Raw genomic sequence first — 16,411 nt, 5'->3', positions numbered from 1 at the left:
AGAAGAATTACAGTGTAACTGAAAAGGAGTGCCTCGCCATTATTTGGGCAATCGGGCAATTTCGGCCTTATATAAATGGACGTCCATTTGATATCGTAACAGACCACCATGCGCTTTGCTGGTTATCTTCACTAAAAGATCCTAATGGTCGGCTCGCTCGTTGGGCATTGGGGTTCCAGGAGTTCGATATTCGTGTTATCTACCGTTCTGGCCGGAAGCATTCTGACGCCGTTGACCTGTCACGTTCGCCATTGGCTTCAGAGCCTGTCCGCTTGCCTATCTCCACCAGTGCTGCCTTGGCCATCAGCATTTCGGACATGCCTTCTGAGCAACGCAAAGATGCTTGGATTTCTTCTCTTTTGGACTTTCTCTCAAACCGGACGCCCGCTCCAGTTTCCAGGACGCTTCGCCGTCAAGCAGGACACATCGCTATTCGGGATAACCTGTTTTACCGCCGAAACTACAGCTCGATCGGTCGTAAGTGGTTGCTCGTCATTCCCCGACATCTGCGCTCTAACATTTGTGCCACGTTCCACGATGATCCGCAATGTGGCCACGCTGGTGTGTTAAAAACATACACTCGTTTGAAGCTGCGGTACTACTGGCGCGGTATGTACCGTTTCGTTCGCTGTTACGTAAGGTCTTGCCTTACGTGCCACGGACGCGAAATCTTCACTCAACATGCCACAGGTCCCTTGCAGCCGTTGCCACGTTCAGCACGAGCTTTCAATTGTGTCGGAATCAACTTTTACGGTCCGGTTCCCTATACTTCGAATAGCAACCGCTGGGTCATTGTCGCTATCGACCACCTAACGCGGTACGCTGAAACAGCTGCGTTACCTTCTGCTACCGCAAAAAACGTTGCATGTTTTATACTGCAAAACCTGGTTTTGAGGCATACAGCACCTCGGGAGTTACTAAGCGATGGCGGCCGTGTTTTTCTCTCCGATGCCATCGAAGCGTTGTTGAGCGAGTGTCGCATCATACACCGCACTACCACAGCCTATCACCCGCAAAATAATGGGATGACAGAGCGTTTTAATCGTACACTTGGGGATATGCTGGCCAAGTACGCTTCATCCGACCAGTCAAATTGGGATAGCATACTGCCTTTTGTGACATATGCCTACAACACTGCAACGCAAAGCACCACTGGATTTACGCCTTTCTTTCTTGTTTATGAACGCGAGCCATCATCTACAATGGATACAATTCTTCGTTATCGACCGGACCCTTCAGAGATGACTACCGCTTCTCGAGCAGCAGCACACGCTGAAGAATGTCGGAAGCTTGCTCGTGCGTTCACGTCACATGACCAGACGCGCCAAAAACATCGCCTCGACGCGTCAACCACGCCTATGAGCTTTGCTCCGAACTCACTGGTGTGGTTATGCATTCCTTCTACTCCTCCAGGACTCTCCCACAAGCTTTCGTTCAGGTGCCATGGCCCTTATTTAGTTGTACGTCAAACATCCCCTGTCAACTACCTTCTCGAGCCGCTGGATGCATCTCCGGACAAGCGCCGTCGGGGACAAGAAATCGCACAGATCTTTTGGCTCAAGCCATACCATGACCCTTCTTTGTACACCTGTCCTTAGGTTGCCAGGATGGCTCCCTCATAACTCGGGGGTGATTGTAACGAGGGCAGTGGGCATGGAGCTCGAGTATAGAAAAGGAAGAAGACTTGCGGAGATCGCAGGCTTGCGTTCAGTTAGCCCTGCGCTAAATAAAGCTCTCGTTCACCGAGTCAACTCCCGCTTGGTCAACAACCGGTTTCAATATATATGTATATATATATATATATATATATATATATATATATATATATATATATGAGCCAGAAACCGAACAAGTGGCGAAAGGTTACGATGTTGATGATCATGATGACACGATGACTTGTATGCGCGGGTGAAGATGATGAACTAAACAGTCAGCGCTCATGCTATTTATATTTCGCCCTTACACAAAAGCCGTCAGCAAAACGTCCTTTTAGTAAGGGCACGAGCGCCGCATTAAGACTTCAGGCGAGACACGTGGATGATCTCGGTCCTGCGACGACGGCGATCAGAAGCCGAAGTAACTGGAGCGACGCGATAATTCACGGCTGATGTTTGTTCAAGCAGAGTGTAAGTACCCAGGTATCTGTGTACTAATTTTTCGCAGAGGCCGGGTGTGCGAACAAGTGGCCGGAGGAGCACTTCGTCGCCCAGGTAGAATGACACAACTCGACGTGTGGCATCACAACAAACTTTTCGCTAGGTCTGAATGATAGGAGTATTGGCGCGGTTGATTGTGCAACAGTGGTTGACATAGGCAGCCAACTCTTCTGGAGAGAACGCAGATGAGACAGAGGGCGTGGACAAGAAGCTGGTATCTAGAACAAAAGATGATGCACGGTCATGCACAAGAAAAAAAAACGGGCCGTAACTTGTATAGCGTTGTATGGCAGTGTTATAGGCAAACGTGACGAAAGGTAGTATTGGGTCCCAGTTTCTGTGATCGCGTTGGACATACATAGAGATCGTGTCTGACAAATTTTTATTAAACGCTCAGTGAGACCATATTTGTCTCTATGTACATATTCGGTCATACACTTGTGCAGACGCTAACTTTCTCAATTGAAGATGAAGCTTGAAGCACGCATGACTCCTGGTATTTAGAGTGTACAAACCATACAACAAAAAGGTAAGATAGTTGACGCCGCGCAAAAATAGGTGATTTCTTTCGAATTTATGCTTGGACACGCGCTAGCTTCCATTTTCTATAAATAGCTATCTTCTTTCACACTAGTTAACAAGCGCGAAAGAATACATTGTAAGTATGAAAAAAAGCTGGCTGCTTACATTAGCGCTGATACACTTGTCCATTAGTAAGCCCTTCTTGCTGGCCCTCATCAGTAAGAATTATTTACTCTAGGCAAAATACTTCCATGTAGCATATACATTACGAGTTAGCCCAATAAAATGCCGCGCAAGTCACATGCTCAATGCATGGTCCATTTTGTAATCAATGGAACACAGAGCACAACTTCTAGAACCAAGGGATTGCAGCACTATTTTTCAAGGCAATTTAGGCCAAAACATGTACAGCATTTTTGAAATTTGTCTGCCTCGCTTCAGGTGTACATTGACTATACATGGTTTGTAAGAGGTGACAGATTGGGACATACCTGCACACATCATTGTGTTCATTAGCTTTTCTGTTTCATTTCAGGATTCTTAAGGTGACTTTCCTTTCATGCAATACAGCACACTATTCTTTTGGAACAATTCTTCCGTTTGATATCCGAGCGCAATAATTTTATTTTAGGAATGCGGTATGCCGGGACGTGCTCGCTGTGTATCATATTTATAGATATGTAACTGCTTTTTAAAAAGATTTGATAATGCTTCAGCAGATCTAATATTTATGTTAATGATTCCTTGTTCATTCCACCAACAAATGGAATCGCGTGTCGTGCTAGTGTGCTCTACCAATGAAGACACGTCTTTCGCAACAGGGTAGCGCCCCTGCTGCTGCGCCTTCGGGTGATGCTAGGTAATAATTCATAAATACCAAAGAACTACATGATTAGTTGAATGAAATGATCACGTTATGTTTACACATGCTTACTGCCGAAGCAGAGTTGTGAGACACTTTTGAAGTTTGTTCGCATTGATTATTCAGTTGCGACATTATTCCTTTTACGAAGTTGGCGATGGAACCTTTATTTCTCGTCCATACGATACTGCAGGGCCACAACTTGTGCTGGCCGTATACGGCTTGGACGCATTCGCCAACGATGTCGTACGTGGTTACGGTGCTGTGCACGTACCTCCCATCGCCGGAACGTGAGTCACTAAGCAGAACTCTGGACGTTTCTCCCAAATGTCCAGAAATCATTCTGTCTTCAAACTCCGGGGGACACTTAGTGAAGCCAAGCTTCGGGATTGCTGGCTTTACATCACGCAAAAGAAACCGAGCGTTCGCGTTTCTTACAAAAGGGCAAAGAAAACGACTAGGGCATTCGCTGTCTTTCAAGGAAACTTTTATTGAACACGGTTGGCATCTATGTGGCAGGAAAGCTTATAACAAGAAGAACTGGAAGGGGCGAAGCATGTAGGAAAAGGTGTTCTAGCTCCACTAACAGGAAGTTTTGCGAGGGTCGACGCATGCAGTGTTTTCCTGCTGCTTCTCCTTGCTCCTACGTGCGCAGTGTCATTTTCCGACGGCATGGCAGGGAAGGCTGTTTATATCCCGCTAATGTCATTGGCTATTTATTGGACCATTTGATGACCTCTTCATTTTTAGTTACCGGTGGCGAGTAGTGAGATTCACCCAATTTCTGTGGTGCGTAGTCATTTTCGTGATGAACCGTGTCTACATCACAAACAATGGTGACATTGGACGCCGATAAGCTGACACTCCGACGTGTTTCACCACGTGATGATTACGGTGTCATTTAGTCACAAATAGGGTCAGATATTATTTGACTTGATTGATCGTTTTGCATTAACACACATGTTCAACATAGTGGTGAATGGAGGTCGGTGAGAAATGAAAGCTGCACAAACGTTGCTTATGGGAGACCTCACCCTCTTAGAGCAGTGAGGCTACAAATGGTCAGACCCACATAATAATACACATAATAACACATCAATAGTAATTTTCCACTAACCCTGAGAGGAAGGTACATAACTGCTGCATCTCGCCAGTACTTACCTATGGAGCAGAAACCTGGAGGCTTACAAAGAGGGTTCAGCTTAAATTGAGAGCAACGCAGCGAGCGATGAAAAACAAAAATGATGGGCGTAACATTAGTAGACAACAAGAAAACAGAGTAAGTCAGGGAACAAAGCGGCGTTAAGGATATCATTGTTGACAACTAGTAGAAGAAATGGACAAGGGCCGGGCACGTTGCATGTAGGTAGGATATAAATTCAGAATTCATAATAGCAAGGTATCCTTCTTTGTCGGCTACTAGTACATGCAGTTTGTTTTCACAAAGAAAATCAACTAACGGCCCTAGCGAGTCCGTGCCCCCTGTAAATAGGTTCACAATAGATCCTAACCAACTGGCCGAAATTACCGTTTTACGGCAGGATATAACCGCTTGTCATTAGGTGTAGCTGGCTAGACTTCCAGAGAAACACGAAGGGGAGACAGAAAGTTGGTGTACCGATGAGAATTAAACGTTCGCAGAGATAACGTGGCAACGGAAAGCACAAGACCAGGTTGACCGGCGGATCATAGGTAAGGCCTTCGCTTTGAAGTGGGCGTAGTCAGGCTGATGATAATGATGAATACTACACAATAATATTAGACTAATACATTGACTGGTACGGTAGTTATACAATGCGAAGCGGTTATAGGTAATTCAGATGACCTGGCAGTCTTGGTTAAGCTACACTCATTGAAGTACAAAAATGATGTTAAATACACAGGTGTACCAATCTTTAATTCTTTCAGTGACACAACCATCATAGAAAGATTGGAGATATGCTATGACGAGCTTTGCCAAAAATGTTCATCTGGGTTTGAGGGACGTTGACGGTGTGTGATTAAAGTTGAATAACACTGCGCATGCGCGAAGGGTGCTGTTTGTTGCTTTCAAGAAAAGAAAGTATTTAGTATAAAACCCTTAATTACATGGTACATTGTCTACACTAAAAGAAGAATAAACGGCTTTGTAAATCTTTAAAAACCACAAGAGCATGATACTATGTTCTCTTATCGCCGATCTGTCTCGAGAAGTGAAACAGAAGATGAACATTGAAAAACCCATTTTTGTGCACTGTAAAGCTGATTATCACGTTAAAAGAAAAGAGTCAACGTCTGATTTTTGGCAGTTTACAAGCACGAAGCCATTCAGTCGAGACACATTTGTTATTAAAGACGTTTGAACGTTAGAAGAAACAGAAATAGCCAACGCACTTCATTAGCACTTCGCCTCTGTTGTTGCTTGCGATGACAAAACCATCCCCGCATTTAGTTACTTCAAGTACCTGCCTACTATTGAAAAACTCAAAATTCCACAAGGTGGCGTATTTTAAATATTATTAGATTTGAATATAATAAAATCTTATGGCCCACATGACTTACCAATGCCTTTTTGTAGAAATATGTTGAATGGGCCTCATAAATTTAGACAAATGTGTAAAGGAATCGATATTCACTTGTGTCCGTCCTGAATGTTCGAAATTCGACAAAAATAAGCCTTTATTCAAATATGCTGAAAAACCATTGTTTTGTAATAATCACCCAATAGCTTTGACTTGTGCTAGTTGGAAGATATTGAAACACATAATACATACACAATTCCTTCTTTTGGAGTCACACTCAGTACTTACGGCAGCTTAGCATGACTTTAGTCGTGGTTTTTCTATAACAACACAATTGCCTAAAATTATTCATGACTTTGCACGAGGCATGAGTGACCAGCCACAGATAAATGCTGTTTTTAAACTTTGCGGATAATTTCGACTAAGTCTATCATTCCAAACTACTTATGAATTTTTCTCAAGTATTAAAAAGCCCACAAAAAACTTGAGTCCTCGAAAACGCGTCCGCTCGCTCTGTCTCCAGGCGGCGTTGATTCGACGAACATTAAAAAGAACGAAAGTGAGCTCGTGAGCTGGGAACGCGGAGCAACCCATCGACGTAAATTTGGATTTCCCTAAAATACCGCTTTTTGCGCACGTGAACGCGTTTGGCGAATTGGGGTGCGCGAGAGAGAGAGAAGAAACTTTATTGAAGTGTCCCTGCTGGGGTGAAGGGTGGCGAGGGGCCGGGAGACGGGCCCCTCTGTAATCCCCTTCCTGAGGCGGTGGCCAGGCCTTGAATCCTGGTGGCGTCTTCGGCCAGCCGGACAGCCCAGAGCTGGTTCTTCGGTCACGTGCTGAGCAGCGAAGCCTCCCACTGTTTGGCCTTAATGATAGTGAATGTAGGCTTCGTGCTGTGTTTAAGTGAGTGAGTAGCTGCGGGGCAGGCCCATATAATATGGTCGAGCTCGGCGTTAGGTGCACCGCACGCTTTGCAATGTGGCGTGTGAACAGTGGGGTAAATACGGCTGTACAGTGACTGACAGGGGAAAGTGCGTGTCTTAGATGCCAGGTAGTGGACGGCTGCTTACTAAGGCACTTGTCTAGTGGTGCGTGTTTAAGTCTGGCCTTCCAGTAATGCATTAGGATTTGTCCGGAGGTAACCATTCTGTCCCTCGCCTTGTCGCAAAACGCGGAGACCATCATCTCTCGCTCAGCCACGTCAGGTCACGAGGGGTGGGGCTCTGTTGGATGACGTGCCCGGTGGACGAGAGCTTTGGCGGCGTCATGCGCGTGTTTGTTCCCCGCGAGCCCCGAGTGGCTTGGAGTCCAGATCATCTCAACGCGGTGGCGAAGTAACAGAGGTGTACTTGTAAGAATTCGGAGCGCCGGTTGGGAAATCAAACCTTTGGTAAAGTTGCGGAAGGCAGTCTTGTCGCTGATGATGCGGGATGCTGGGTTGAAGCATAGGAGAGAACGGTGACTGCTTTTTCGCCTTCTTAGTGTTTGTTTACGTGAGTGGTGTTAGTTGCGGTAATTATGTATTGCGGCCCGGTGGTGAAAGCGAGGGCAACGACCCGATGCGTAGGATATTCCGCTGCGTCTTCATACGGCACGTGCGTGGCTTTCGCGTAGCGCTTACCTAGTTGCTTGGCACGGTCTACTCGTATTTCTGGGTTATATTCAGGGTGCATACAGCGTGGTATGGAGGGAATCAGGAAGGTGTCCCGAGTGTCCGAAGGAATTGTGAGTTTCTGGCCAAACTGGGAGACGTAAGATATGCCGCGTGAGCACATGAGATGACGTCCTGTAGGAGTTTGGCCTGATCGTTCGTAGTGCGATATACGTTGGCTTCAATGAATTCGTCTATATATTGTGAAGTCCAAGGTCATTGAGTTTCGCATAGGGCGTAGACTTGAGGAGATGCAACTCGCACTTGTAGCAGCGCCTGATCATTATGTTCAGTTTTTTTTCTTGTCCGTGGGCGTAAGTTGCATGAATGGAGCAACGTAAAATATTCTGCTTAAGGAGAAGGTGGTCAACAGTCGTATGAGATTGGCCTATTAATTATGTTCAGGCGTGGTGCGAAAAATTGGGAATGAAGTTCAATGCCAAAAAATCCGTTTTTATGAACATAACTAACAAAAAGAATAAGCTGTCCTTCCCTTACAATCTTTCGTCACAACCGTTAGAATAAGTATCAGAATGTAAATATCTTGGCGTCACTATAACAAATAACTTGAGCTGGAACAAACACGTAACAAACACATGTGCAGCTTCATTCTGAAAACTTTGCTTCCTTAGACATAAGCTTAGAAAGGCCCCAACAAACGTTAAGCTACTCGCCTATACATCCATAATTAGACCGCGACTGGAATACGCCTGCACTGTCTGGGATCCTCACACAAAAAGTAATATTAATGCTCTGGAAATGATACAGCGTAAATCCGTTCGATTCATTTTTTCAAGCTATCGTCCCAGTGACTCGCCGACAAAATAATGGAAGAGCATGGCATTCCAACACTTCAATCACGCCGTCAAATTCAAAGGTTAAAGTTTCTATTTTTGCTTAAAAATAACAAACTTTCACTTAAACCCCCGAGGAATTCCTTCAGCCACTCACTTCCCGACAAACACGGCATAGACACCCCCAACCTCTGACTCCGTACAGCGCTCGAACTAATATTTTTAAGTTTTCCTTTTTTCCGCGTACTATTACAGATTGGAATAAACTAATTGAATCGGCTGTGACCAATATTCACTCCTTTGAACATTTGGAATTCTGATTGCTTTGTTTTGCAACTTCGATGTACCCTTGTGTATGTGTACAATATATTTCCAACTGTGTACCAGGTGTATTGCGGATTTTTGTAACTTTGATGCATTCTTGTATTTGTTCAAACTATTTTAATCAGTGTATCATGTGTATTGTGCCTAAATTTTGTTTTTCTCGTGATGCCCCTCCTGCTTGGGCCCTTCAATGGGCTTGCAGTATGTCTTAAATAAATAAATAATAAATAAATAAAATAAATAAATAATTTCATGCTGTGCTGTTTATTGGCGGAGCGGGAAATGAGCCTAGTAGTCTGATAGGCAAGATGGTGTAATAGTTGGATTGTTTTCGAATTGCCGTCGTTCTGCTTAATGACGAAGCCCAATACGCGAATGGTAGGGACTTTTCGTACAGGGTGAATTTGCACATGCAGATTTATCGTGGGAAGGTCTCTGTTGGGAGATCTAGGTCGATAGACGAGTAGCTCTGACTTTTTGGGGCGAGCACGACAATCCTCGTTGTTCAGCGTAAGTTGTGATTCTATCAATAGCCAGTTGAAGTGCATCTTGTATCTCTCCGTCGCTACCTCTGGCAATCCACTATAGGTGATGTAATCTGCGTATATGCTATGTTAGAGGTCGCGGATATCTTCTAGAAGTGTCGGAAGGTGAAGCATGACGAGGTTGAAAAGAAATAGATAGAGGACCGACCCCTGTAGTGTCCCTTTCTCACCGAGTTAGATGGAAGGTGCAGAGAAATAGTTGACCGAGAGTGGCTATTCTGTCCGTTAAGAAGTTGCCGAAATAGTGGTAGGTACGGGCGCCTATGTTGAGCGTGGAGAGGGCGTCAAAGATGGATGAATGTAGCACATTGTCAAATGCCTTGGTGAGGTCTAGCTCTAGAATAGCACGTGTGCCATACCGAGAGCCGTCTTCACCGTCGATATTGTGACTCTTCAGTTGCAGCATTACGTCTTGTGTCGATAGTTTAGGGCGGAATTCGAACATTGTATGCGGGTAGAGGGCATGCTCTTCCATGTACCTCTGTAGTCGAGCGTGAGTAAAGTGCTCGAGTACTTTGCCGACACAAGATGTGAGAAATATTGGCCGAAGGTTCTCGATAGTGAGTGGTTTTTCTGGTTTATATATCCTAATGACTGTGGTGGTTTCCCATAATGTTGGTATTTTTCCCGACTCCCAAATCATTTGTAGATCAGGTGTGAGCTTTTGAGGTGATTCTTCGTGAAGGATTCGTAAGAGTTTATTTGTAATTTTATCCAGGCCAGGCGCTGATTGGTGTCTCAGTTGTGAAACTGTGGACCTTACTTTCGCTTTTGGAATGTGGGGATCGAGGGCTGGATTATCCGCCCCAGAGTAGCATGGGAGACCAACCGAAGTAGCACTGACAATGTACCGACAGGATAGGTCCTGGGTAAGGTCTTCATTGGTACCTGGATATTTGTGCAGAGCAGTGATTAAGGAGTGGTGCTGAGCCGTTTTAGTCGATGTTGGTTCTATCATACGACGAAGAATATTCCACGTTTTGGGCACGTTGAGTAAGCGTTCCATAATGTTACAAAGCTCATGTCAGTTCTGGCGGGAGAGTTCAAGAGCGTAATCATCAATTTTACGCGTTAATATGGCAATGCGTTTGCGTAATGAGCGGTTCAATTTGTTAAAGTTAGAGCGCTTGCGCAGACCAGCGAGGGCCTCCCACATGTGCAGCAGCTTCGTGTCTACCTTGTCGCCTACGGCGTCTTCTGGGGTAGTCGTGATAGCACGCTTAACGTCTCGTAGTAAGGAAGCTGTTCATTGGGCGATCAAGGTGGCACGTTATAGAGATACCGTTGCCCGCAATTCGCTTAAGACATCCCAGTCAACAAGGGCAGGCTGTTTGGATTTCCTGCGCTGCGGACCAGCCTTGACGATCGTTTGTATTATATAGTGGTCGCTGCCTAGATGTTAGTGAAGGTTGGACGACTCTGCATGCGTAATGTTCGCAGTGAAAGTGAGGTCAGGAGTGGTGTCTCTGGCAATGCTGTTGCCCAACCACGTAGGGTATGCCGGGTCTGTGATAAGGGTGTAGCCAAGATTGTGGGTGTCTTGCCACAGCATTCGTCCTTTTCTGGTGTCGTGGATGTAACCCCAAGGGGGTGAGAGAGCGTTAAAATCTTCTACCATGAGGAGGAGGGAAATTCTTGCCAACTTCTTGACATAAGAGAGGAGCTTGTGGAAGTGATGTGGTTGTCGTGGGCTGCTGTAAATATTGACCAAGAACATACAGCTGGGTGTCCAACGAGATGAAGCGAGGACTTCCAATACAATATGTGGCACTTTATAAGAGAGCGAGAGGTGTTGAATAACAGGGATATTTCGCTTCAGGAGGGTGGTAAGAACTTCGCGACTGTCAGGGGCTCCAGCAGCCGTAAAGGAGGCGAATCCTACCAGCTTAGCCTGTCCGCCCGATTCTTGTAAATTAATACCATATGGTGTATCTGTTTTTTTTGAGTGTCGATAGAAATTGTTGTAGCACGCTCCTCTTACGGCGGTAGCCACGACAGTTCCACTGCCCGAAGCTGTACCGAGTGTGTGGATTAATCATGGTCATCTTGGTTAATGCGGCCATAAGGCTTGTGATGCGAGTGTGAGCAAGAGCGATGTGTACACCGCTCAAGCTCTGTGACTCTGCTATTGTAGCTGTCGAGAAGGCTCGAAGGTTTGGCTTCAAGGTTGTGCTGGATAATTGTCGCTCGGGCTTCTAGCTTTCCGTCGAGCATTAAGGTGAGGTGGTGCTCTAACTTTGCTGTGAGGGTTGAATCGAGGGATCGTTCAAGCGTTTGCCCAATGGTTCGTTCAAGCATTAGCGGTAACTGCCGTTCAAGTAGCGTTTGAATCGTCTCATGGAGTTGCTGCTGCGGTACATATTCTGCAGGCAAATGGGGTGCTGAGGCGGTAGGTGGTTGCGACGATGGTGTGGCTCGTTCTTCTGTGTCTGGATCCTTTCGTTTTGGGGGGTGGGGGTGGGGGCGGAATCTGCGTGGAGGTTATCAGAGTGAAGAAGAGAAGGGGACGAAGGTTGCTGGGCAAGTTGTTTCCGAAGAGCAGCGTTTTCAACGCGAATTTCTTGTACTAACGTACGGAGTGAACGCAGCGCCAGTGTGATGGTACTCAACATGGTTTCCTTATTATATGTGGTCGTGTGTGTAGCTGTAGGCGCTGTAATATGTATAGGAGCCGGTTGGGAGGCAATGCTAGCCCAGCTTACCGCGGGGGTGGCGAGGGTGAGACCGGGTTGCCACTGCTGAAGGGGGGGGGGGGGCATCCGAAGCCTCGGGCGCCGCAGATCCCGATAGGAGCTCCGGGGGCTGATTCTTGCGCCACTGCTTTGATCGGCTGCGTGAGCCACGACGCTTCGAGGTTGAACTGGGACTGCGGGAGCGGGTGTCACTATGCTTCACCTTCTGGCGTTCCGGATGAGCATCTTGCGTGGAAATTGTAGTTGAGAGGTACTGTTTTTGGAACTTAGCTATTTCTTGGCGACGATAAATGAGAAGGCGAGGTGTCTGGTAGCGTTGAGGACAGGTTTTGTCACCTGTCTGGTGGGCTTGACCGCACAGAAGATACTTAAGGGTGCATAAATGAGCAATAGCAGGATGGCTGTGCCACACAGCGTACAGATTACGGCATTTGGTTTGGGGCAGACATCCGAACAGTGGCCTACTGCCCCGCATTTGTTGCAGTCTTCAGTGCGCTTCCTATGTAGGTTACATTTGCATTCGGCTCCTCGATAGCAGACACGGAAAAGGACTTGGTCACCATCGAATACAATGAGTACCGTGTTTGTCTCTCCCATTCAGCGAACTTGTAGTATCGTGGGGTTGCGGTCATTAACAAGACTTGCTGAAATGTCTTCAGGAGAGTCGTAGGGAAGAAGTTCTCAGGGGAATCAGCCTAGGCTTGAAAGTCATAGGTTTCAGTTTCCACCTGTAGTTTGAAGATCCGACTGTAGATTTCTGCGTTGGATAGAAGAGGTGTGCTTACTACGATGAGATTAGCTTAAACGCATGTGTGGTAAATGTCTTCTCTGAGTAGCGTTGCATGCATATTCACTTCGCGTAGCATAGCATCGCGCAGTTGTGCTTCTCCCACTTTGGAGAGGTTGAGGCCGTCCCTCGGGCGAATCACAAGTTTGACGTGATCATCTGGCAGACGCGGTTGCCTGGGTTTTCGAGAGAGGCGCTTGGTAGATCCACTCAAAATTGGGGTATCGGACGTGCTTCCCTGGCCAGTTGGCGATGCCGGAGCGTTTTATGCATGCTTGCGTTGCTTGTTTCGGTGGCTAGAGGTCCATCCGGTTTCAAGAGTGGCGTCTTCAGGGTTGGTCTCAGTTTTTTTGACTACGACCACTTCCACGGTTAACACGGCTGCGATTTCTGAAGGTAAGGTTCAACGTGGGTGAGCCAGATGGAGTTGGGTGGCACCGGCGTCACGGCGAGTAGCAGCTGTTGTGGCAGCCGCCACGCCAGCGTCGGGCGGCGTGAGCAGTTTGAGTTCGTCGTTTCGGATAGCGTTTCTATCACCTGGGTCGGGAAAAGCTCGCTCACCAAAAATTTTCCGTGTACTGTGGTCGGGGGCTTGTTGTATTGGGGGCTAAACGCTGCCTCTTCCACATGCAGGAGCGAGTGGTTGTGCTCCTGCTCTGCAACAAGTCCAAGGCGTCTTCAATGGGGACGCGAGCGGCGAGATCTATGAGAAGCGCGACTCTGCTACAACGTCACCTGACGTCAGCTGACGTCACCTCTGACGTCACCTCTGCACGTGTCTATCTCCCTGTGCCGCCCCCCTGTGCGCGCGCATGCCCGTGGGGGGGGGGGGGGTTGTTCCGTCCGTTAAATTTGGTTCGCTTGTAACTACGTTTTGTTTATTCGAACGTCGTGAAAAAACCCTCGTAGACATTTTGTAAAAGGTCACGGATACTGAATTGGCATTAAATTTGAGAATTCAAAACCTCTTCAGTGTCACTATAATGAACGTGTCTAAAATTGTTTAGGGCAAGTTACAAAGCTGAAGATTCGACGATATTTATTTTCCAGAGGATCTTCTACAAACCTACAGCATCCATACTTATTGGCGACATTAAATTAGCAAAAATTTTTGAATGATGAAGCTCCTCTTACTCTAACCTAGTCCCGCGTCAGGCGTAACCATCCGTCCAGCCAGCCAGCCAGCTAGCCAGCCAGCCAGCCAGCCAGCCAGCCAGCCAGCCAGACAGACAGACAGACAGACAGACAGACAGACAGACAGACAGACAGGCAGGCAGGCAGGCAGGCAGGCAGGCAGGCAGGCAGGCAGGCAGGAAGGCTGGCAGGCAGGCAGGCAGGCAGGCAGGCAGGCAGGCAGGCAGGCAGGCAGGCACACGGACACACAGACAGAAAGACAGACAGAAAGAAAGACATACACACAGACAAACAAGAGACGTACACAAAAACGGACGGACAGACAGACAGACAGACGTACGAATGCATCGCCCACTCATCATAATTGACTCCGTGGATATGGTGTGAATTTATTCAAATGATAATTTTCTCTTAGCTGTAACAGAGTGGAACGAACTCGATGAAAAAAATCACTGCATATCCACGAGGTGAATGTTGATAAGTGGGACAAAGCGGATGGACGAACGAATGGGTGGACAAACGCACGGCCGGACGGATAGATTAATGAACAGTTGCAAGGAAGCATGGACGCACTGATGGACGCTTCGCCCCACTCATCATCATTCACTCCTTGGATACGCTGTGACACCGCTTTTATCGACATGCAATATAAAGTTATCACATTGAAAGCTGGCTACTAAGATGGCACGGGACATGTGACCCACGACGTAAGGAGCTTCGCCGCTAAAACGCAGTAACGGAATTTGACTATGACAAGTTTCAGGCTTCCCTCAAATTGCAACCCTAATGTGGTTGTATCGTAAAAGGCTTCTTTGTAATTTAATGGGAAGCATTTTTAGTGAACTTCAGCGACTGTGACCATGTCTATCTATCTATCTATCTATCTATCTATCTATCTATCTATCTATCTATCTATCTATCTATCTATCTATCTATCTATCTATCTATCTATCTATCTATCTATCTATCTATCTATCTATCTATCTATCTATCTATCTATCTATCTATCTATCTATCTATCTATCTATCTATCTATGCATATGCGTGCTTCGCCACCTGCGTTTACATCACCGCAAATAATTAAATGCACACTGTCGTTCTTTAAGAAAGGAACACGCGAACAAATGGCCTGCGCTCTGCGGCGGCTACCTACAGCACCATCAACCGACAAGTGAAGAGAGCACGTTCACTTTTTGCGTCATCTATGGCCAAGCAAGATTACGAGTTATGGCTGGTAGAGAAGCACTGCTAGATTACGTTCCCTGATCGCTCGTGCGGTGATCGATATCGAGCGATTAGTGCTGCTTGCGCCGTGGTCGCGAACAACGTTTAATATTGGCGAACAACGTCTGTTGCCAGCACTGAAATTATACCCAAAAGGGGGAAGACGAAAAATCCATACACGTATGAATATGTTGGCAGTGGACTACGCACTGCAGGCGTGAACAGAGATACAGTGCAATCTAGCAGCGCTTGTCTACCGGCTATATCTCCTTATTGTTTTTTCGGCAACAGATGACGCTGAAAACGAACGTGTTTCCTTTTGCTGTCGGTTGATATTGCAGTGGACAACCGCCGCAGTGCGCAGGCCACGCTTTCGCGTGTTCCAATTCATAAAGGATGACAGTGGACATACACCTTCATGTGTCTCGCTTGTATGTGCGAACTCATTTCATACTGATGTAGGGAACTATGCGAACGACGACGAAGCAGCATGAAACGGCAAGCCACAGCGTTGGTGCACGCGCGACCCGAGCGCTCACGCTGGCGCTCTCAAAACGTACAACCGTCTACGTCAGCGGTACTACTAGCGCGGCATGTACACATTTGTCCGCAAGTACGTACGTGCTTGTACTGCATGCCAGCGACGTAAAGTCCCACCTCAACGCCCTGCCGGTACATTTCAGCCTCTGCCTTGTCCAGCGCGTCCGTTTGACCGCGTCGGTATCGACTTATACGGACCACTTCCCACGTCGTCTTCTGGAAATAGGTGGATAATTGTCGGCGTGGACCACCTCACGCGTTACGCGGAGACAGCAGCACTACCCGCAGCAACCGCGAGGGAAGTTGCGTTTTTCATCTTGCGCATTTTTGTTCTTCGCCATGGTGCTCCCCGCGAACTTTTGAGCGACCGGGGGCGTGTTTTCTTCCCTGCTGCCATTCAAGCGTTGCTCGCTCAGTGCAACATGGTTCATCACCTGACGACAGCATATCACCCGCAGACGAATGGCCTCACAGAACGATTTAATCGCACTCTCGGTGATATGTTGATGATGTACACAGCTTCAGACCAGACTAATTGGGACACTGTCCTTCCATTCGTCACGTATGCGTATAACACCGCTACGCACGCGACAACAGGATTCTCCCCTTTCATTCTGTTGTACGGACGCGAACCATCGTGCATGCTTGACACTATCCTCCCATACACGCCCGACTCCT

The 16,411-nt window shown here is 47.0% G+C and overlaps 1 protein-coding gene across 3 annotated transcripts in view; it reads left to right on the top strand.

The window, feature by feature from the left end:
• Positions 1 to 16,411, top strand: part of B9d1 (B9 domain-containing protein 1) — a 146,879-nt gene that overhangs the window by 84,627 nt on the left and 45,841 nt on the right. For all 3 annotated transcript variants that reach the window (XR_012885117.1, XM_075869888.1, XM_075869889.1), the window contains exon 5: positions 3,734 to 3,830. Coding sequence is in view for 2 of the 3 variants with exons in the window: in XM_075869888.1 (XP_075726003.1) it covers positions 3,734 to 3,830 (97 nt within the window). In the remaining variant the exon portion in view is untranslated. The remainder of the gene's footprint in view (positions 1 to 3,733; positions 3,831 to 16,411) is intronic.

The sequence above is a fragment of the Rhipicephalus microplus genome, chromosome 7 (assembly GCF_043290135.1).
Source record: "Rhipicephalus microplus isolate Deutch F79 chromosome 7, USDA_Rmic, whole genome shotgun sequence".
In the NCBI taxonomy this organism is placed as follows: domain Eukaryota; kingdom Metazoa; phylum Arthropoda; class Arachnida; order Ixodida; family Ixodidae; genus Rhipicephalus; species Rhipicephalus microplus.
Note: the sequence above shows the minus strand (reverse complement) of the source record. Positions and strands in the feature narration are given on the sequence as shown.